We start from the raw sequence: 22,693 nt of genomic DNA on the forward strand, positions 1-22,693 counted from the left end.
TTACCATCTTTCTAAATTCCATATATATGTGTTAGTATACTATATTGGTGTCTTTCTTCCTGGCTTACTTCACTCTGTATAATAGGCTCCAGTTTCATCCACCTCACTAGAACTGATTCAAATGTATTCTTTTTAATGGCTGAGTAATACTCCATTGTGTATATGTAACACAGCTTTCTTATCCATTCATCTGCTGATGACATCTAGGTTGCTTCCACGTCCTGGCTATTATAAACAGTGCTGCGATGAACACTGGGATACACATGTCTCTTTCAATTCTGGTTTCCTCAGTGTGTATGCCCAGTCTATCAAGTATTCTTATCTCTTCCCATAAAAGTTACACCTGAATGTAATCAATGACATCACAAGAAGAGAGAAATCTAGAATATATGATATACTACGTAACAATCAGTTTCTGCCACAAAGCAACAGCAGGGGTAAAAATAGGGGAAAACAAAGACGTGTAACCAATGTAATAATGTGAAGATCTTATTTTGATCCACACTCAAAACAAACCAACTATAAAAATATATTCCTGTCTCAATCAGGGTAATCTTATTATGATGGTTATTAGATGATAAAAAGGAATTAGTTTATTTTTATAAAGTGTGATAATGGCACTCTGGCTACCTAATAAAAATATCCATATTTTTAATATGATACACCCAAAGTGTGTAGAAATGAAACAGCAGGCCCTCAGAATAAGATTAACCCACAAGATAACTTTAAATGATCTAAGGTAGAATTCTTCCAATAGGTTCCAGTGTTCTAAAGGAAAGACAAAGGCTATCATATATTCTGTTTTTTTTGGCTGCTTTGTGAGGCTTGCCAGATCTCAGTTCCCAAGCCAGGGATTGAACCCAGGCCCTGCCACTGAAAGCGCCAAGTCCTAACTAAGCAATGGACCACCAGGCAATTTCCCCTCATACATGTTTTTTTAAAAACAGAATTTTAATTACTAACAGGCACAAAACATGCTTTCAACACTGAGGAAAGCTTATTAATTTAAGAAGTGAAAATTTTTAAAGTTACCAAATGATCCAACAGTCCCAATCTTGGGCATATATCTGAAGAAAACTCTAATTCAAAAAGATACATGTACCTTAATGTTCACTGTAGCATTTTATTAAGGACGGAAAACAAGAGCTACTACCTATCTATCTGGTCACGCCATGTGCATGGCATGTGGAATCTTAGTTCCCCAACCAGGGACTGAACCCAGAGTCATGGTAGTGAAAGCACAAGTTTTAAACCAATGTACAGCCAGGAAAGTCTCAGAAGTAACTTAAATGTCCAAGAACAGGTGGATAAAGAGTGTTTTGATAAAGAGTGAATGAATAAAGAAAATATTATGCATATGCAATAGAATACTACTCAGCTATAAAAAAGAATGAAATAATGCTATTTGTGGTAACATGGATGAATCTAGAGATTATCATACCAACAGTGAAGTCAGAGAAGGACATTTATGATATCACATACGAGAGTCTAATGTAACGACACAAATGAACTTATCTACAAAACAAACAGACTCAGACAGAAAACAAACTTATTGACTACTGAAGAGGAAAGTGGTGGGAGAGTGGTGGAGATGGCAGAATAAATTAGGGGCTTGGGACTGGCAGATACAAACTATTATATATTAAACAAACAAACAACAATGCCCTACTATATAGCATAGGGAACCAAAGCCAGTCTCTTGCAATAAACTATAATGGGGGAAAAAAGTGAAATTTTTGTGATGGAGGTAATTACTGGGCACTGAGAAGTGACTTTATTATACAAACCATTCTACTTTCTATTCTCAATAAAATGAAGAAACGACTGCTCTTAATTACCTAAATGGCAAAAGGGGGAACCCTTTAATGTTTTTCAACATTAAAGTATTTCTTTTTAAGATAAGTATGTGTTTTTTTTCAATGAAGTCTCTTCTGCACAAACACAGAGTACTAGATCATGCAACACTCTCATTTTAAAGATGAGGAAACATTTCTCTAATAGCATTTTGACAATTTCTGAAGTGAGCCATCTCTGCTCACAAAGAAATTTTAAATTTTTTGGAGAAATTACATATTATATAAGAATGTGAACAAACAGTTAATTCAGCAAACCATCTTTACATATTTAACATTGAATATTTCAAAATTCAATTATTTTTTGTGAAGAGGATCTTGAAATTCACAACTTGTGAGTATTTCTCCTCCCGTTTTTGTTCATAAAAATCCATTTAAATACCTGATGTAATGTTGAACATCCAAAAGTCAATGAAGTTTTATGAAAAGTCAAAACTGAACCACAGATATTCACTCATTATAAAATGAGTTATTTCATTCATGCAGCATGCAGACTACAAGCAAACACAGGCAGGATTATTCTCACCTTTACCTGCTCTATATGTCTTGGCTTGATTGACTGGCATGGGTGTCATAGGTATAGGATACAGAGGCTTAAGGAAATAAAAAGAAAATGAAGATTAAGCTCTCAAGATATTAGGAATGTATCTTACCACTTTCTCTTAGTTGTATATTACTAGAGAGCTAGCTCTAAAGTTTTCTGATTCTTAATAGTCATTAAAAAGATAAAGTCACACCCACAGCTAAAAGGACAAATCCCAAACTACAGTAAATCTAAATCATCTTTCTGACCAGAAAACATTTTCATAGTTAGGTCCTTATACCAACAATATTCCACACTGCATGCCTCCACTTTTTAGAGAAAAATTGTGGGGGTGGGGGGAAGAGGGTGACTCACCACACAGCATGTGGGACTTTAGTTCCCTGTGTGTGTGCTTAGTTGCTCAGTCATGTCTGACTCTGCGACCCCACGGACTGCAGTCTACTAGGCTCCTCTGTACATGGGGATTCTCCAGGCAAGAATACTGGAGTGGGCTGCCATACTTTCCTCCAGGGGATCTTCCCAACCCAGGGATTGAACCCTAGTCTCCCTTATTGCAGGAGAATTTTTTACTGTCTGAGCCATCAGGGAAGCACCTTAGTTCCCTGACCAGGGATCAAACCCAGGTCCCTTGCAGTGGAAGCACAGAGGTCTAACCAATGGACCCCCAGGGAAGTCTCATGGCTCCACTTTTAAATATCTCTGTTACACCATCACTGCAAGTCACTGCGCACCTACAGAACACTTGGTGTCAAACATAAATAACTTACAGAGGATAAATGAACAAGTCAAATTCTATGACTTACTTGCACGCCCGGGCTCACAGGGACCGGATACATCATATTTGGTGCAAAACAAACAGGCTGAGTATAAACTGGAGTTGGCTGCTGATGACCCACCATAGATGGGCTAGGTTGTGCTTGAGGACGAGGCGAAGTTGGGGTGGTAGAAGGCTTTGGCTACAAAAACAAAAATCAACTATCTTAAGGTGAAAAGGTAAATATTACTGCAATCTGAGGACTGGTTTCCCCATCTTTCTCAGTTTTACTCAGTGTTAATTAGTATCTCTTAATGAAAGTTATCTCAGAGAAAATAAACCTGCAAGTGTTTCAAATAAAAAAAAGAAATACTTGGTAGAAAGTTAATGTAAATGTTATATCAATTAATCAACAACGCTATTAAAAATAGTGATATCTTTAAGTGTTTTGGAAAAAAGTGTTTTTAAAAATTAATCTTTTAAAAAACGTATCTTTCAAAGTCAGTAAAATAACAACAGTATATCAATGAACCTGAGAGCCTAGCAGGCCAACCATCTTCAAATTCTGAGTCAGAAAGATTAAAAAATTTGCCTCAGACTACATTATTAATTGATAAAACTAGATTTTTTTCTTATGGTTCAAAAATATATATTAATTACCACATAAGAAAAAGGAACTTTAACTAGAAGTTGTTTCAGCATACTGTAACTGAATTTAGATGGCAGGTATGGAAAAAGATGTATTACTACTACTTTTTTTTTTTTTTTAAGAGACTAGATTTACTACAAAGAGAGAGAGAAACTTACCTGAGAAAAGGAACGAGGGTTGAACTCCTTTGCATTGGGATTCAACGTTGATTTCCTCACTTGCCTACACCAGAAAAAAATAAAGGCCAGTGAAATCTGCATGGAACTTATGCCACTATAGTCTTTTATACCTGACAGCTTTTTAAAAACTGCTAAATTTAAGTAATTCTCACTAGGAGATCATTCTCTTCCTTAAAACACACACATACATACTTCCCATTGCTTAATCTGGTAATTGCTAGTCAAAAAAAGACAATTTTTTAAAAAGTGAAATATGCAAAGCTTTTGAGCAACCAACAAAAACAACCTGAAGACAGTAGCCCCTTCTAAAATATATTTAAAAGCAATCCTTAATATATCAAGTCTCTAATATGTAGTAATTTTTTTCTGTGACAGTGTTTCCTATACAAAGTATCTTGGGAAAAATCATAACTATAATAAAAACTTTTGCCTCAAATCAAGAATAAGTGCTCCCTGACGTATCAACAAGCTGCATTCCAAAAGTTCAGCTGTTTAACAGCGTTGTAGGGAATGCAGAACAAATCAGCCAATGGTGGTGTGATTAGATTCTAAGACTGGCCCACAAAAGCCCCACTTAATTGATAAGGGGCACCAGAATTTTCTCTCTTCTTGGCAGTGGCAGTTCTTAGCTCTAGCAGCACAGCAAGGAGGTGGGTACTGACTAGCATACAGGGGATATCAGTCCCAAACCCAGTAATTTTCCAACTCCCTGTATATTTACAAATTAGCCATGCTTAATTTATGCATAGAGTTGTTTTTTTTTTTGCCAAGGGATGGAAAAACATGGGAGGAGGGAAGAAGAGTATAGGGTGCAATGACTTAACTGACTTAAAATGTTATTTGTTAAGACCAGTTGTATTTAAGTTGAGGGTTACATATAAAGCAGTCTAAAAGTCTAGATAAATTCTGGAGTTGGAAGGTCCTGGACACGTTAAGGGAAAGTGAAGCAAAAGGGTGTGCTAAATTCCAGGTTTACTCACTCAGCTGCGTCTTTCTTCTCCTCTTTATCTTCTTTCTCTTGTTTACATCCTGGACTGGAAGTCTGAACCCCTTGGGATGTGACCTCAGGTCCCCTCTTGTGCTCCGTGTTACTGAGGACTGAAGGGGAAATGCTGGGGCTGCTCGGCTTGCTGCTGCCACTGGTGCAGTTGCTGCTATTTTCAATGAAAGAATCCTTAGCATTTGGTTCAATTTTGTCTTTGATCAAATCTCTTGATTTTTCTCCCTCTCTATTTTTGTTTAGCAGCTGATCCATAGATTCAGAAGTAGAACTTGGCTGTAACTAAATAAAGGAAATAATTATACTTAAATATTTTAAATAACTCTAGTAATCATTTTTTTTCCCGTGATCACAAACTAGTATTTGTAAGCATGAAATATTCTGAGTAACGTTCTGTTCATACTTTACAAGTAATGTTTTCATTATAAGGCAACAATAATGAAATGTCTATACAACCTAACTATAGTCATGTGAGCACTCAAATGTCCTAGCCTGAAAACTCTGTACTGAGTGCATACCATGTGTCAGAAATTGTGTGTGCTGGAATAGTTCCTATCCTCCCAAAGCTTTCCATCTGGATGAGATCAGACACTAACCAACTAGCGTAAATGGGGATTCCAGAGGAAAAAGCAACTCATGGAAAGAGAAGGCTTCTCAATGAAAATGTCATCTAAAGTGGCAAAGATATTAGGGGTTTGGGGAGAGTTTCAAAAAGGGAGTAATACACTAAGTAAAAGAAAAGAAACTGCACGTTTAAAGACCCAAAGGAAAGGAAGAAGATGGCCCTATGTGAAATAGAAAAGTACTGGTAACTGCAGCAAGAATGGACACAAAGTGAGTCAAGAAACGATAAGCTCACCCAAGAGGAACAAGATGATAAAAGGACTTGAAAGCTATGCTCAGGATTCTAGCTTTTAATTCTCAGGATAATCAGAAGTCACTGAAGAATTTTAAGCAAGATTTACAGTTTACAAAGATGAGTGTAGCAGCCCTGTAGAAAATGAACTGGAGGAAGCTGAGTAAGGGTGTAGAGAGACTTGTTATGCATGTTGGACTAAGACCTGGGCTTGACTTTGAGAAGTGGTGGGTTGGAAATTCTGAAGTAAGTGGATTCAGAGGGAGACCTGACTAGACATGCAGGTCAGTTAAGACTTTATAACCTATAAGGTATAGGAAACCACAAAACAGAAGCACCAACAACAAGAGCCGAAGACAAACACGTTGGTAACATATGTGATGGGGTTTTTAAGTTTGCAGACTAGAAGCAAGCATTGCTACTATTGTCTGATAATGACTTAAGATGCCCTACTCCACAGAAGAAAGAAAACAGGGATAGCTGAAGGGAAAGAAAAGGAAAAGGGAATCATTAGGTCCCAATGGTGGAAATGAGAATAAATCCAAGCAACAGCCCAAGGCAGTAAGAATAAGCTAAAGAGCAACTGCACAGAAAAAGAGGCTGCAAGACTAGAGAGGGACAAACTATCTCCTGAGCCTCAAGAAAGGCAGACCAACGTCAAAATCTCACTACTGGGAGCCTTGGTGTCCTGGCAAGCAGTACCACACATCTCAGGGACTTCTCAAGTTTCACTGCATCACTAATATAGTTACAGAGCCTCATGTAGTTGAAGGCAGAAAGTGATAACAACATTTGGACACAGTCAGAATTTAAGTCACAATACAGGTACTTAATGTTTTGCCAAGGCTATACGTTTGCAATAGTTTGAAATCAGAGAGCGTGATACTTCTAGCTTGTTTTTTCTAGAGATTTCTTTGGTTATTCAGGGTCTTTTGTGATTCCATACAATTTCTACTTTTGTGTTTTTTCTGTGAAAAAAAATCCATTGGAATTTTGATAGGATTGCACTGAATCTGTAGATTGCTTTGGACAATGGAAAAGTAAAATTCTTATGTGACTCAGTAAAAAACCCATGGTTGCCAGTGTAATTTTGCTTTATCTATATTTTGGTAATAATTAATATTTACTGAGTATATACTATGAGTCAAGAATGGTATTAAAACCGTTTATAGGCAGTATCTCATTAATTCTCACAAGAACACAATGAAGTAGGTTCTACAATTATCCCATTTGGGCTCAGGGGAATCTAGATAACATGCCTCAATGTTGTACTGAGGACAAGATATAAACATAGATCATATACTTATCTCCAAAATCCACACCATTAAGCTGTAACAGATTGAATTATTAGCAATTCTTTTACACAAATAAAGCTATCAGCACCCTGCACTGAGCTATATTAGAGCTTCTTGATGGCACTCTGAGCAGAGGGGCCCCAGAACTGTAGGATACTCCTATTTCTGTCTGAGTGAAGGACCACAGATTTTGTGAACCATCATAGTTTACGGCCATGTGCACACCATGAGAGTGGCTATGATGATTCATTCATTGAACACTGCAGCACACAGAATGCATTAGCTACTGTCCAAACCACTGCTGGAGGATGAAACACACAGATGGTTAGCCCTATCTTACTAGCCATGTGACATGCGGGTAAGTTAATTTATCTTTGCCTCAGTTTCCTGATATACACATTTCAGAAACACACAGAACCTGCTTCAAAATGATGACAATAAAGGATTTATTACATAAGCTCTTAGAACAGTCTCTGATACATAGGAAATTATAGTTAAACTAATAACATTCCTTTATCTAAAGATAATTATAAAGCCCATCCTCAAACATTATTTTACAATCATTTCTTTGCTTTCTAGTATTCACTTACAGACCAGACAGTTATTTATAAGAGACTTAATAATGCTTTTGAATTCTCAGGTCCCCCAAAATATTGAGAAGTCCCAAAGAAATAAGTTCTAAAGCTGCAACTACACAGAACTTTAAAGAGTCAAGTATTAAAGGTTTATAGAAAGTTGTGAACTGATAATATGAAGAGCCAAAATGTTTTCTATTAAATGAAGAAACAATAAACTTAAAAAAATACACTAACACTAGTATAGACGGTATGGTACTGGCAAAAAGGACAGACATATAAAGATCTATGCAGGAAAAGTGAGTATAACTATATACTCCCAACTTTGTGGTTAAATGATTTTCAGCAAAGGTGCAAAGTCACTTCAATTCAATCTAATTCAATGTCTTTTCAAAAGATGGTGCTGGGACAAGTGATATCCATTGGTAAAAGACTGAATTTGAAACCCTATCAAAACTATGTTTTAAAAATCACTCAAAATATAAATTGGTGCAGCCACTATGGAGAACAGTATGGAGGTTCCTTAAAAAAACCAAAATTGAGTTACGATATGAACCAGCAATCCTACTCCTGGGTATGTTATCCAGAAAAGATAAAAACTCTAATTCAAAAAGATATGTACACCCCAATGTTCATCAGCAGCACTATTTACAATAACCGCGACACATAAGCGACCTAGATATACACATCAACACATGAATGGATAAAGATGTGTGCTGTGTATACACACACAATCAACCATAAAAGAATAATATGTCATTTGGATAAACATGTGTGCTGTGTATACACACACAATCAGCCATAAAAGATGAATATGTCATTTGTATTATTTGCAACATGGCTGGACCTAGAGATTATCATACTAAGTGAAGTAAGTCAGGCAGAAAAAGGTAAATATATGACATGGAATCTAAAAAAACGACACAAACAAACATACTTATATTACAGAAATTAATGCACAGAAAATAACTCATTGTTATAAAAGGGGAAGGGAGGGGATATATAAGGAGTTTGAGATTAACAGATACAATGCTACAAAAATGAAATATAAAAAATACATGGAACTACTGTATGGCACAGGGAACTACATTCAGTATCAAGTAATAACCTACAATGGAAAAGAATCTGAGAAAGAATACACACACATGGAACTGAACCACTTTGCTATACACCTGAAACTTAACACAACACTGTAAATCAGCTACACTTCAACTTAAAAAATTAACTCAAAATGGAATCCAGCTCTAAGTGACACTTTTAGAAGAAAACAGTAAATCTTTATGACTATAGATTAGGCAATGGTTTATTAGATATGACAACAAAAGCACAAGGAACAGAAGAAAAAAAACAAGATGAATTGGACTGCATCAAAATTATAAATTTTGTGCTTCAAGGGTCAATATCAAGAAAGTGAACAGACAACCCACAGAAAGGAAGAAATTGCAAACCCTACATCTGATGCAAGACTTGTACACAGAATAAACAGAGAACTTTCACAATTCAATAAAAAGATAACTCAATTTTTAAAATGGGCAAAGATCTGAATAAACATTTCTCCAAAGAAGACATACAAATGAGCAATCAACACATATATAAAAAGATGCTCAATAGCATCAGCTGTCAGAAAAATGCAAGTCAAAACCACAATCAAAACAACAAATAGTAACAAGTGTTGGTAAAGATGTGGAGAAACAGGAACCCTCATATACTGCCGGTGGGAATGTAACATAGTGCAGCTGCTTTGGCGAAGAATCAAGTTTTCCTCAAAAGGTGAAGGACAGAGGTACCAGACACAGAAATTCCACTCTTAGGTATATACTCAGGAGAAATGAAAACATATGGTCACACAAAAACTGTATACTAATATTCACAGCAGCATTATTCACTATAGTCAAAAAGAACCCAAAGACACATCAACTGATGATAAATGAATAAATAAAATATGATCTATCCACACAATGGAATATTATTCATAAAAGTATTGAAGTACTAACATAGGTTACATGGACAAATCTTGAAAACATGATGGTAAGTGAAAAAGCCACTCACAAAAAGGCCATTTATTGCATGGTTCCATGCACATGAAGTGTCCAGAAGAGGCAATCCATGAAGAAAAAGATCAGTGGTTACTGGGGGGTACGGGCGTGGGAGGGGGTGGAAGTGTTTGAAAGCAAATGAGCACTGACTGCTAAGGGCTTATGTGATGGCTGTATAAACTGTGTGAATATACCAAAACCCACTAAACTGTATACTTTAAATGGATAAATTGTATGATATATAAATTATACTTTAATAAAACTGTTAAAAAAAAGTACTATCTCATATACTTCAAAGTAAAAATTTTCTTTCCTTCATAACATAATAAATTCATGCAAGTGTACTATAAGAAGAGAATGAAGGACTGACTGTAAAAAAAAAAAAATACTGACAAAATACAAGTAAATGGGCAAGGACATAACATTTATATCAAACTGAAGATTAAACAAAATAATACCATCTGTGGTTTAGGGATGTATTCACATGCAGTGTAAAGAACCACAAGGAAAGAAACCTTTCACTAGGCAGGAGATGCAGCTGAGGAGGGCAACTACACAGGAGACTGTTTGTTGGAATGCTTGACACATCAAGCTGGTAGTGGGCATCTGGGCAGTCATTTTTCTTTGTATTGTGTCTATGCATTAACTATAGCTTAAAAAACTAAATTCACAACTGTTAAGAGCATTAAAGTAGAATAAATGTGTTAAAAGTATGAAGTAATATTTAAATTTAATATTTTGAATGGTGCCAATAAGTTAGGAATGATGCTACTGGCAAAAACTTAAATTTTTAGGAAGCCAGAACACAGGCTAGGAAAAGGCTGGTTTTGCCTTTGATCCATTCAACTTTTATCAGCCTCTGAAAAAAAAAGGGGGCTGAATTAATCAGATTTTTCCCCATTAACATGATGTTTCAGGATGATTTCTTGATTTGGTCTCAAAATACACCTTGATATGTACAGTATGTTATAGTAAATGCTAGGCAAAAGAATGAACAGTCATCTAGGAGAGATCAGATCCAGCAAGTCTTTAGAGAAATGATACTGCAGAAAGATGTCTATCACAATCCATTTGTGCACGAGTATAAATCTGCAACCAGGGTTCAATTGTCATCAAATAATATAATCAAATGAGTATCAAATAACAACTTATGTTGACTTCCAACATCAGAAGTACATTCTCTTTCATTTAGTATCTGTTGTTCTTATCAAATCTCATGATTTTAATTACCTCACATAAAGCATAGGCAAAGACAACTATGAGAATGTTTAGCTTTCTATAAACATGGTTTGATTATTCTGGGTATATATATAATGCATTTTTTAGTACATTTAAAAATTTTTTCTTAAATTCTAATTCATTAGTCAATACTATACTTACCCTAAAATCATTCTTAAATTTCTTTAAATCATCAATCTGTTTTCTATGTTCAGAAACAATTGGTGATATACCTGCAAAATTAAGGAAGTGTTAGATCTAAAATAATTTTAAGCTGAAGATTAGAAATAAATCTGGATCTAACTTAAAATTCTTTTAGGATAGGATGCTAGAAATGAAAATAAATTCTACTATTAAAATAATTAAAAAACTCAACATATTAATTATAGATTTTGACATGTTAAATTACACATTTAAATATGTACAATCCTAAGAAAAAGTATTGACCAAAAAATACTCAATACTGGACATGAGATTAAGACATATTCTCTCTTATTTCTAAAGACTTTTTAAAGCTCTAACCTTTATTTTCAGCTTTTGAGAAGCTGGATGATGTCTCACTGGGCTTCATATTTTCTTTATTCCCTGCAGGAGAGTTTTGCCTCTGATCTTGAAGCCTGGAATCTTTAGCTAGAAAATGATATTTTACAAAAACTCAAAGTTAGATAAAAGCTATAAAAGTAAAATGAGAAAATATTCAACAATTTTGATCCTTTTTGTTTTTACAAAAGAACATTTCCATTTAAATAGAGGCTTTCCAACTTTGTAGACATAGAAACATGAACTTAATTATATTGATATTTACTACCCAGGAATGTAAACTATCTTAACAACACACATTGAAGAATAACAGATGAGATTAGCAGTATTACTTAAACAACTAACTGCATTTATATAAAATTTTAAATGTGCCCTCAAATACACTGTTGTTCTTGTTTAGTCGCTAAGTCATGTCTGACTCTTTTGAGACCCCATGGATCCCCGCCTGCCAGGCTCCTCCATCCAAGGGATTCTTCAGGCAAGAATACTGAAGTGGGTTGCCATTTCCTTCTCCAGGGGATCTTCCTGATCCAGGGATCGAATCCGTATCTCCTACACTGACAGGCGGGTTCTTTCCTACTGAGCTACCAGGAAGTCACTCTCAAATACATACCTAAGAATAAAACAACACAGACACTTTTCGTAAACTGTTAAACCTCTAACACACAACTTCATAAAAGACACTGTGGATCTGGAAGCCCTTTCTTACATACCCTCAAGAGATGGGGTAACAGCTCTGTTGGATGCAGGACTGGCAGGTGTAGGAGATGCAGCTGGTACAGGCATAGCAACAGCTTCAGCTGGGATAATACCAGCTTGGGGAGAAGCAAGAACTGGCCCACTAGGAGTATTTCCAATACTATTCTGTCTGGGAGACCTGGGTCTGTGAGTTTTAGGGGATAATCTTGGAACTACAAGAAAGAAAAAAGTTACCCATTATATTCTCAAGCTAAATGTCACTTCTTCAAAACAGTGTCTCTGAAGATCTAGGTAAAAGAGTTCTATCTGACATCCTCCCCCAATTACTCTTTATCCCATCATTCTGTTTTCTTTTTCAAAGTCTCAGGAATAGAGGTGATGATGGAGACAACAAATATCTCAAAAATGAAAGCAATTATTACTAATACCTATGTCCAACAGTAGTTTTCTAACTAAATATATTAATTTTAAAACAAAGTATTTGAAATGAATTTAGAAACTGGATTTCTAAGGCAGGAAAAATGCTACTTTTTAGGATAAAAATAACAACACTCTCTACTAAAAAGTAAGACTGTCTCTTTAAAGTAGGAAGGTGTTGGGGGGATCCCTAAGAAGTAGACTTCTTTGTTCCTCCTTCAAATAATAAACTTGAACATCTTTCAGCAGTTTGCAGCCAATCCTATATACTCCTTAACACATCAAAATTCATGTTGCAGTAATTAAGGAGATCAGGAACTCACTTTAGCTGAGACAGATAATCCAAGGTGGGGTTCATATTTCAGTGACTTTGAAATAAGTATCTAACAGGTTTCATGTTTCATTACAAACCTATTCAGATTCCAAAGATCTAGAGAAAACGGTTCAATTTATTTCACTTTAGTGGTTCTTTACTTTTTTATGTCAAAAGGATCATGGAAGAAAGTATTACTTAACAACTACCTTTTTTCTAATTAATATAGAGTAAACTCTAACACCATTTTGTGCATATCTCTTAACAACTGTGATTTTACTCTTTCACTTCTATAATGCTGTTACTTTCAAAATTCATTTCCGGGTCATCTGAGTAATATCAAATAATGATACACTGAAGAAATAAATATTTTAGAAATTCTATTTTTTTGTTAATTATTTCCTTGTAATTGAAGACCAAATAAGAAAACAGAAAATTAAAAGGAATTTACAGTAAACTTAAACCTAAAATTATATATGAAGGTGAGCAATGTGTATTAACTAAAGATATTTAATGGAGTTGGGTATATTTTTGTTTGTTTAAAGATTTTTTTTCTTTTAAAAGTCCCATGCATTGATTAACAGAGTTTATGACCAAAAAACACACAATCATTACATGCTCAAACTCTAGTTATCATGGAAGCAATACATTAAGTAGCAAAAGCAGTTTTAACCTAATTCTAAGATCCTGTCAAAGTATATTTTTTACACTTTCATAGCTTCCATCAGCACATTCTTCGGGCTAATCACAGAAAATTTGGGCTCCTGTGTTTGTTATTCCTTACAAGTGAAATATGGTCAGGAATTAGTGCCATATATAGATACTAAAGAAACCCACAGGACCTAGGCCCAGAATATTGCCTGGTATAAACTAGGATATCAACAAAAATGTATGGGAAGAATGGGGGGTGGGGGAAAGAAATACATAGCACTGTAAGCCCAAAATATTAATAAATGTTTGTGAAAGAATCAATGAACAAGGCTGCTAAGAAGACATGAAATATGATCCCTCCAAATGTTGTTTATGTACTATATTTGCTTTCCATTTGAGTGGAACTTTATAAAACTATAAAGTATATTCATATTTATGAACCCCATATGAATCTCACCTAAAATCAGAGAATAGACTAGGGAAAAATTACTTTACTCACTGAGAAAACTGAAATTCAGGATGATCACATGATTTGCCCTTAACATATGGTGAATAACTGGTAGAGCCCAAAATAAAAATAGTTTTCTCAATTCCTGGTTACTCCACTATTTTTTATACACATAGACTTCCTCACATAGAGCTCAAGCTCAGCCCTTTTCACATCCAGTAGAATAACAAAATGAACACTGTTATTACGCTCCAAGCCAAGTGTCACCTACCTCCGCTGACCACGGATGACCATGTGCCCCCTGCAGGACTGGTCCTTGCTGTTGGAGGAGCAGCTGCTTCACTTGGTGGGGTATGGGATACAAATTCTAGGCCACTGGAAATGGAACCCCTCCCAGCAGAAACTCTGTGATTTCGAGGGTGTCGCTGGGCCTTTGGGGACATCCTTGGAGGCCCTAAGAAAGGAACAGTGAACATCACATAAATGCCACAATGTCCATCAGTACTACTTTTCTGCTAAATACACACAGCCCATTCTTTCTCTTTCCCTTCCTCCCTTTCCCTCACACACACACATATTCTCCCACTTTCTCTTTCATTCCATCTTGGTTTAAAAAAAGAAAATAAGCACCATACATATTTTTGGCCATACTTTTTCAGAATTATTTTGTGGAATGCCATAAAATTTTATAAATAAATTTTGTTCCCTTTTATTTTTTTAAAAAAAGGGAAGGATGCAGTTGGTGGTAAGAAATCAAATAAGATGTCACAGCTCTTCAAAGATCTTAGCAATTTGTTTAATCTATATCCATTATTTGTAGGTATATAAAAATAAGTATGACAAAATGTTAATAAAGTTATAGCTATATGATGAAATAAATTTTTAACATACACTTTTAGCTTTCTCCCTCAAATTTGCTGTATTACTTCTAAGACTAGGAAAAAAAATTACTGAACAAAAAACTACTTTGATACACCTTTGTAGTAGCTAAAACAAAAACAAAAACAAAAAAACAGTCCTCACCTGTAGAGTGTCTCAGACTAAACAGGCTGTGAACTGAAACTTCTATGGCTAAGGCACTGGTTTGTATACTAGAGTAATTTACATCTGGGGAAGAAATTTGCACTATATGAATCATCAAAATCCCACATCAATCAATTGTCACATTAGTGATTTCTGTTTATAAAGAAGTCTCCTATGCATTGAAGCAAAAGTGTCAGGTGAAAACAGTGAATACAATGACTCTTACAACAGAAACCTGACAGTGGTAACACTTGGCAAACTCATTCTTAATGCCAAAGCCAATGCTTCTCACCTTCTTTTTTTTTTTTTTTTTTTTGCCCATGCTACGTTGGAGTGTGAGATCTTAGTTTCCTGACCAGGGATCGAACCTGTACCTCCTGCAGTGGAAACCAGAGTCTTAACCACTGGGCCATCAGGTAAGTCTCTTGCCAAACTCTTTAGGATGTTAAATTAATTTGTGTCCTCAATAGGAATACAATCATGAGCACAGTCTTACAAAGAGTGTTACTATAATTTTTAACTGGAGATATAATTTATATTGAAGATGAGTTAAGAACTGGGTATTTAAATATTCATACATATTTTTTACATCCTTTTATAGGAAAAGACCAAGAAAGATGGCTGACACAGCTCAGTGAAATCAAACTAACTTTAAAAAGTTCAGTTTTTGGCAAGATGTGAAATACTTATAGAAAGAAAATTTATTCTAAACACAGAAAACCATTGTATTTCATAGTTTTATTTTGAGGTTCACATTTTAAAAATGCTTCAGTGTCACCTAACTATATGACTAGAAAACACTAATTCTAATTAGTTAAAAAGAAAAACTGAATAATGTAGCCTCCCTGAACATGCAAAAGGTAAACTTTTATGTGAATCTGTACATCTAACAGTGGTGAACAAGCTCACATTCAGTAATGTGAATTTTATCTAACACATTCTCATGATATGAACATCACTTACACAAACAACAGACCACAACAAAATATGTCAACAGAATTTAACTTCTCATTTACAGGCCACCATCATAGGCACTTGAGTAAGGAAGTCACCTTGAAAATCAGCCTAACATGTTGTTCAAGGTTAGCTGCTTCAGTCAAGATCACATGACCTCGCTGCCTGGACAGCAACAATTTATTAAAAAGCAGCCAATACAGTTTTCTCCAGGGAAGCATTTTCTGCCAGAAAGCTGTATTAGTCTCAATATAAGCGATATCAACTGTAATTACAATGAATGAGAATTACAGGATTTTATTCTGTTTTTTCTTTTCATAGGGTAAACAAAAACAAAACAAAAAACCCCTAAAGATTCATACATTGTTTTCTACAGTAACAATTTTATCTTAGATTAAGAATTTCCTCTAAAGACTTTCACTACAAAATATTACAAAATTAAAAAAAAAATCCCAAACACAAAATCAAACTCTATATTGTAATTTAAGGGTAAACATATCAAGGCAGCCATATGCAATGTCCCTCTCAAAAAGGACCATTAAACCACCACTCCTACCTAATGTCAACAAGCAGATTCACTAGTATGAAGAAGGTTCACTGTTTACCATTAACCACTGTGTACACTGTAAAGTGGGAGGGAGAAGACCCTGGGCTGTAAAAGAGCATCATTACCAGGCAGAGACAAACCCCCATTCTCACAATTCAGGATAGTTCATAGCTTTATACAGCATTTATCAAATTTCTAATAAACAAAAGGTTAATAGAAATAGTTTTAATAAACTAAAGTTAAAACACAGAAATTATAGGTTATTAAATAATGAAGAGGAAACTATTTTGTAATTATAAACTCACATAGGAGTTAAACAAAGACAAACAAAAACATGAACAAATTGTGGTATTGTACCTTCTGAAGACATGCGTTTAGGCATAGTAGAGACAGGAGCTGGAGAACCATGAGCAGAGGGGTGAGACGGGGGTCTGGATGGCCGCGAGGGGGGCCTGGAGGGCGGCCGTGTAGGGGTGGCTGCCCGAGGTGGAAGAGAGTTGGGACCTGACTGGTAGCGAGAAGGTGGGCGAGAGGAAGGAGATGGGCAAGGCGATGGCCAGGGAACACCTGACAGAACAAATGATATGAAGGAAAGTATAAAAACTAAAGAAAAAAATGAGGGAAAAAAGTAAACAGAAAAAAAGTAAAATGACAAAAATGATTTCTTGTACATTTTAACCCTTTGAGGACAGTCATTTGATTTGTGATAAGTTTTAGCATAACTTAACTGACATAAATTCACATTTTACTTTAACCTCCTTAAAATTAAGTCTGTTTAAATGAATACACGTTCCCAAAGGGTTAATTAGGATCTACACATACTATTGAAGAAGACAGTTAAGACTTTGCCTATTCACCTGCTTCTATAACTGTTTTTTGGAAAATCAATTGTTAAAAGGAGAATAACATACACTAGGTAATTTCACACAATCAATCACAAAACTCAGGGATAAAATTATTTATTTAAAGTTTTATCTTTTGAAACAACAGCTATTATAATCCCATTAAAAATATTAGTTTCTTAAAACTGTGGTTTTCTTCTAGTCTATACCTGAATATAAGGTTGAGTTTGAAATCACATTAAGCAGGTACATTTAAGTAGAACATTACTTCTACTATTTTCCAGAGTCACAGGAGTGACAGATTAATATTCACTGCCTTTTCAAAAAACATATTTTAACCTTATCAAGTTAGAAAAAGAAGGCGTATCTTCTAAATAACTTATGCAGTGAAACATTTAAGAGACTGCGTAATAAACAATCCAACTACAAAGCAGTCATCACCAAATAAACTGACACTGAGGGATATGCACAGGTCAAAATACAGCTAACATGTAACATGACATCACTTACCTTAATCTTAGGAAACAGTCCAGGTCTCCTCTCCATAGGGTTCCACACACTTGAGTATCATACATTTCCCAGCCCCTTTCAGGTTTTTTACTTTTAAAATTCTGTTCATAAACAACTAAAATTCTTTACTCAGTGAGCAAAGAAATCTCACCCCAATACAAAGTATAGAAAATACTCAAGAGTGTTCATTTGGAGAGGAATTCTGGAGAAAGACTCAATGAAAACAAATGAAATTGGAAACTTAGTGTTCTCTATTTGTCTAACTTTCCAAACTTAAATACCTAAAATTGAATGCCCACTGTTCCCCCCAGGTTAGTATCTAATACACCATCAATATTTTAATTACCATAGTTCCATACAGTCTATGGTACTGCTGTTTCCAGTGTCCCTGACTTGTATGAGAGAGCCATGACCCATGAGCCATATTTAACCTAGATCTGGAGGGAGAATAGGAAAAAAAAAAAAAAAAAAATCTTCCTACTAAAGATGCAAATTTGCATATTTTAGTTAAGCTAAACTATAATATCTACCTTTATATTGAATTTTTATTTTTTTAAGCACTTTTTCCCCACCATCTTCACATGACTGTTGGCCATGTCTTGTACTGCAAGGTACCTCAAATCCTCTTGAAGTAAGCAGAATATAAATATATAAACAAACAGTTGATAAAAATGAATTTATATTAACCACTGAGCATTTCACACAGATTTGGATTTTCCATGTAAACTATGTCTAAATAATTTTATAGTCCAGTGTTTTTAAAATTGAGAACCTACCCAGTTTCCAATTTCTTTATATGTGGAGTGTTTTTTTGCCAAGTGAATGTCTTTGGTTAAATTTAGCATTTTACCTTAATACGTGAGTATTTCATCATGTTAAATTCTGTATATGCCAACAACATACTAATTTTTACAATTTTACTAATTTGATATCCACAAAGGCAAATTTTAAATATTTACTGAAAACTACTCCACAGAAATCATTAAAAGGTATGCATCCTCTTATCAACTATGTAAAACTGTAAATATTCAGAAAATTATATATGTGATCAATGAGATTGACAAATTTGGTCAAAATACTTGCCTCCATTAACTACTCTTTGGTCTGAACCAGAATTCGGGTTGAAATCTGAAGTGTGAGAGGTGGATCTTGATGGCATGGAGCCCGATCCAGGCTGGCCCATACGTGGTGAATTCTGACGCCCACTTCCCCAGGATATGACTTCTCTATTTCTTTGTCCAGGAGGAATATATTTATTTTCCCTGGAAATGAGAGATCCTCTAAATCATTTTATCCTAATAGATACCAGACCAATGAAACTTATCTAAAAGCAATTTAGGCAGAAGGGAACACTTGTTATTAAAAGGTTAAAAACAAACCAAATGGCCTCACTTCCAGACACCCTTATTCTTCCATTTTACTCTAAGCTCTAGGTCTGGCCTTTCTTTTCCCTCAGATTTTCCCCGTAAGGACAAAATAAAACAAACATGTATTCATTCATTCTTGTCCTACTTGATCTCCTTATGGCTGTTTCTATCAATCATCATCTGTCTTCTTGAAACTCTTCTTCCTTGGTTTTCTCTGCGATCTCTTCTCTTTGTAGCTGTTCATTAGTTTTTCATGGTTTTCACATCAATCCCCCAAATCCACACTGTCAGTCTCACAGTCTCAGTATCTCTCACTGAACACTTAAATTCAAATCACGATTCCTAAACTGCAAGTGCCTTTAGGACAGAATGTGTATCTTATTCTACCAGGTATGTAGCAGGTGGTTCTCACAACACATATTTATGAATAAATTCATGAAAGATCTGTGAGCCCTTCGAATGCAATAAATTGCACAAATGGACTCACTATATCTCCCCTCAAGCTTGCTTGGTGTTTTCTGTCTCTGATACCGGTACAACCACCAATCTGCTTAGTTATCAAATAAACTCAGGATCACCCCTGGTTTTTCTAACCTTTCTATCACTGGTCCTGGTCTCATTCTCACACTTGAACTATTTCAATACAATAACTGGCCTCTATGTCTCAGCCAGTTCTCAATGTCACCAGAGTTGGTTCACCCCATACCCTGCCTACAAGGTGCTCTTTAACATGACACACACAGAGTCTCACTCCTTTGGTTCCTATCACCAGCTACTACCACTGCAATGTCAATATACACCCTGTATTCCAGACATACGAAACAAGGTTTTTCCTCAATTGGACAAGTTCTTTCACCTGTCTTCACCATGCAAGGAATTCCTGTTTTATGCTTCTGTGAGTGACAGACAGATCTACTATCCTATCATAAAATATCACCTCATCTGTTAGGTATACTCTGATCCTACAAGGTTACGCTTGTTCCTTTTCACTTGCATATTCCTAGTACTCTGATCACACCTCTAAACTAGGAAATCACACTGAACTGTAATTATGTTATATGCACCCCTCCCCCAACCTGTTCATTTGTCTTTAACAAGCTCTTCCAGACCTTGGCTTGCTCGTCACTGTATATCCACCACTTGGCTCCACAGAGGTGATGTTCAGAAACTATTTTCCAAGAGTACTATAATCTTTTCACTAACAGAACCTGAAACCAACTCCATTTGCATTCTCTACCTAAGCTAAGTTAAAGGAAGATGAAATATAATAATAATAATACACCTTCTCACACAGACCTTGAGTTGTGTATCCAAAATACTGCATCATGATTTCCTTTAAATACCTAGTGTTTATGTTGTGGCCCTCACGTTCACTGGAATTTCTCTGAACTGCTGTGTATTTTTCTTCTTCACTCCTATCATCATTTTCCAGGGCCACCCGGGCTTTATACTGGGCACTTGATTCAATTTCTTCTGCTAACTGGTTTGCCCTTGCTTCTCGTTTTAAAAATTCTTCTGAGTTATCCCTTTCTAAGGGCACCCTGAAACAAATGAAAAGAAAAAGCAAAGTGTGTATTTTAAAGTAACAGTTTACATATCTGTCACAATCAACTATTAAGGCATTTGTTTAAAATGCTGGTAAAAACTGTAAAAGAGCTATAGTCATCTACTTATAAATCAGAATTTGAATTTTCTTATTACTTTTTCCTTAGAGTAATATAACATTTCCAAAACTGGTTAAATTACCTATTTCCCCATAACCTCTGCATTTGTCAATTTAGTTTTTACAGTGCAAAAATAAAAGAAAATTTATTTAGAACAAAAAAATCAGAGTATAAATAAGCTACATTTAATACCTATTTTAATGGGAATTTATCAGTGTAAGAAGTAACAATAATGTATAGTCACATAATTGTTTAACTTAAAATCTAACAGAGGACTTCACTGGTGGTCCAGTGGCTAAGACTCCATGCTCCCAAAGCAGGCGGCCTGGGCTCGATCCCTAGTGAGGGAACTAGATCCCAAGTGCTGCAACTAAGACCCTGAGCAGCCAAATAAATAAATATTAAAAAATAAAACAAGTTAAAAAAAAAAGTCTAACAGGAACATTTATTCAACATAATTTAAGCTGCTGCTGCTGCTAAGTTGCTTCAGTCGTGTCTGACTCTGTGCAACCCCATAGATGGCAGCCCATCAGGCTCCCCTGTCCCTGGGATTCTCCAGGCAAGAATTCTGGAGTGGTTGAAAATCAAAGGCAAATGCACTAAAACAAAAGCAAGCTTTAAAAACTTACGTATATGAAGACAGACTGCTATCGTATGTAGACACTACACCATAATTTTCTTCATTATATCGAAACATATCGTTGGGATCCCATCCATTAGACTAGAAGAGAACAAAATTCATTTTTCAAAATAACAAAGTATTGTCTTCTTTAATGCAGTTATAATCAAGATCTACATTAACAATTATCTACATTAACAAGATCTACATTATCATACTATTCAAGCAAAACCTAGCAAAAGTAAAAAATAGGCAAAAATTTGCTTTAAAAACGTCTTAAGGAAAAACTTCTCTTCTACACATCAGCCCCTACAAGTTGGTAAATAACTACAGCTGAACTTTGAACAATTCGGGGGGTGGGGTGTCAGGTGTACCAACTCCCTGCACAAGTATAAACCCTGTAGATTCAACCAACCTTGAATCGTACAGTACTATAGTACTTACTATTGCAAAACCTAAGTGTATAAATGTACTAGCATGGTTCAAACCTGTGTTGTTCAAGGTTCAACTGTGTTTGAAACAGTTATTTGAGATGTTTTAAGTTCAGAACATTTTAGTTACTTCATAAACTATGAGTCTCAGATCAGGGTTCTCTCCTTTTCCTACTCCTTACAGTGATCTTTCTACAAGGTATTTTACCTGAAACCTCTTTGAGTGAACTGATCATCAGGTCCAATTGATAAAAAGCGGTAAAATACAGCACATAATCAGTATCCATGTTAGCAGAGGGCACAGCATCATCTGAGCAATGTTGATGGCAATTTCAGGACAAAACCTTGCCTCTAAGATCACCCATCAACTGTGGCTCCTTCTGTGCTGCTTCAGATAGAATTGTAATACAAATCTACCACTCAATCAACTACTTCAGCCTATATATGGGAGCAGGAAATTAGTTACCTATAGAAACTTTAAAATATGCTCTTTTAGTATATGCTCCATGTGAAAAATTTAAAGTGTGCAGAAACATATCCAGTGAAAAGTAATACTGCCAATCCCAGTGTGTATAGATAACCACCATTAACAACTTCTTGGGCATAATTCCAGACATTCTTTGTGCATATGTAAGAATGTGATTATTATCATCAGCTCTCTTTTACAGACATTCAAATAGGATCTTCTTGTTCTACAGCTTGCTTTTTC

General features: G+C 35.4%; 1 protein-coding gene across 50 annotated transcripts in view; it reads right to left on the reverse strand.

Moving 5' to 3' along the window:
• The window catches only part of ATXN2 (ataxin 2), a 102,739-nt gene that overhangs the window by 23,795 nt on the left and 56,251 nt on the right, over window positions 1–22,693 (reverse strand). For 12 of the 50 annotated variants that reach the window (XM_086347794.1, XM_086347788.1, XM_086347782.1 and 9 more), the window contains exons 7-18: window positions 21,564–21,655; window positions 20,614–20,811; window positions 18,987–19,165; window positions 16,909–17,118; window positions 14,299–14,481; window positions 12,213–12,410; window positions 11,482–11,589; window positions 11,122–11,192; window positions 4,960–5,261; window positions 3,959–4,022; window positions 3,201–3,353; window positions 2,380–2,446 (exon numbers count right to left, since the gene is read on the reverse strand). In XM_086347794.1, coding sequence (XP_086203920.1) covers window positions 2,380–2,446; window positions 3,201–3,353; window positions 3,959–4,022; window positions 4,960–5,261; window positions 11,122–11,192; window positions 11,482–11,589; window positions 12,213–12,410; window positions 14,299–14,481; window positions 16,909–17,118; window positions 18,987–19,165; window positions 20,614–20,811; window positions 21,564–21,655 — 1,825 coding nt within the window. Of the gene's footprint in view, window positions 1–2,379; window positions 2,447–3,200; window positions 3,354–3,958; window positions 4,023–4,959; window positions 5,262–11,121; window positions 11,193–11,481; window positions 11,590–12,212; window positions 12,411–14,298; window positions 14,482–16,908; window positions 17,119–18,986; window positions 19,166–20,566; window positions 20,812–21,563; window positions 21,656–22,693 lie in introns of all 50 variants that reach the window. The other 38 variants (XM_086347796.1, XM_086347793.1, XM_086347785.1 and 35 more) reach the window with 9 other exon arrangements.

The sequence above is a fragment of the Bos grunniens genome, chromosome 17 (assembly GCF_055505025.1).
Source record: "Bos grunniens cultivar Pamir isolate PY7600 chromosome 17, Bosgru_T2T1.0, whole genome shotgun sequence".
Taxonomy (NCBI): Eukaryota; Metazoa; Chordata; class Mammalia; order Artiodactyla; family Bovidae; genus Bos; species Bos grunniens.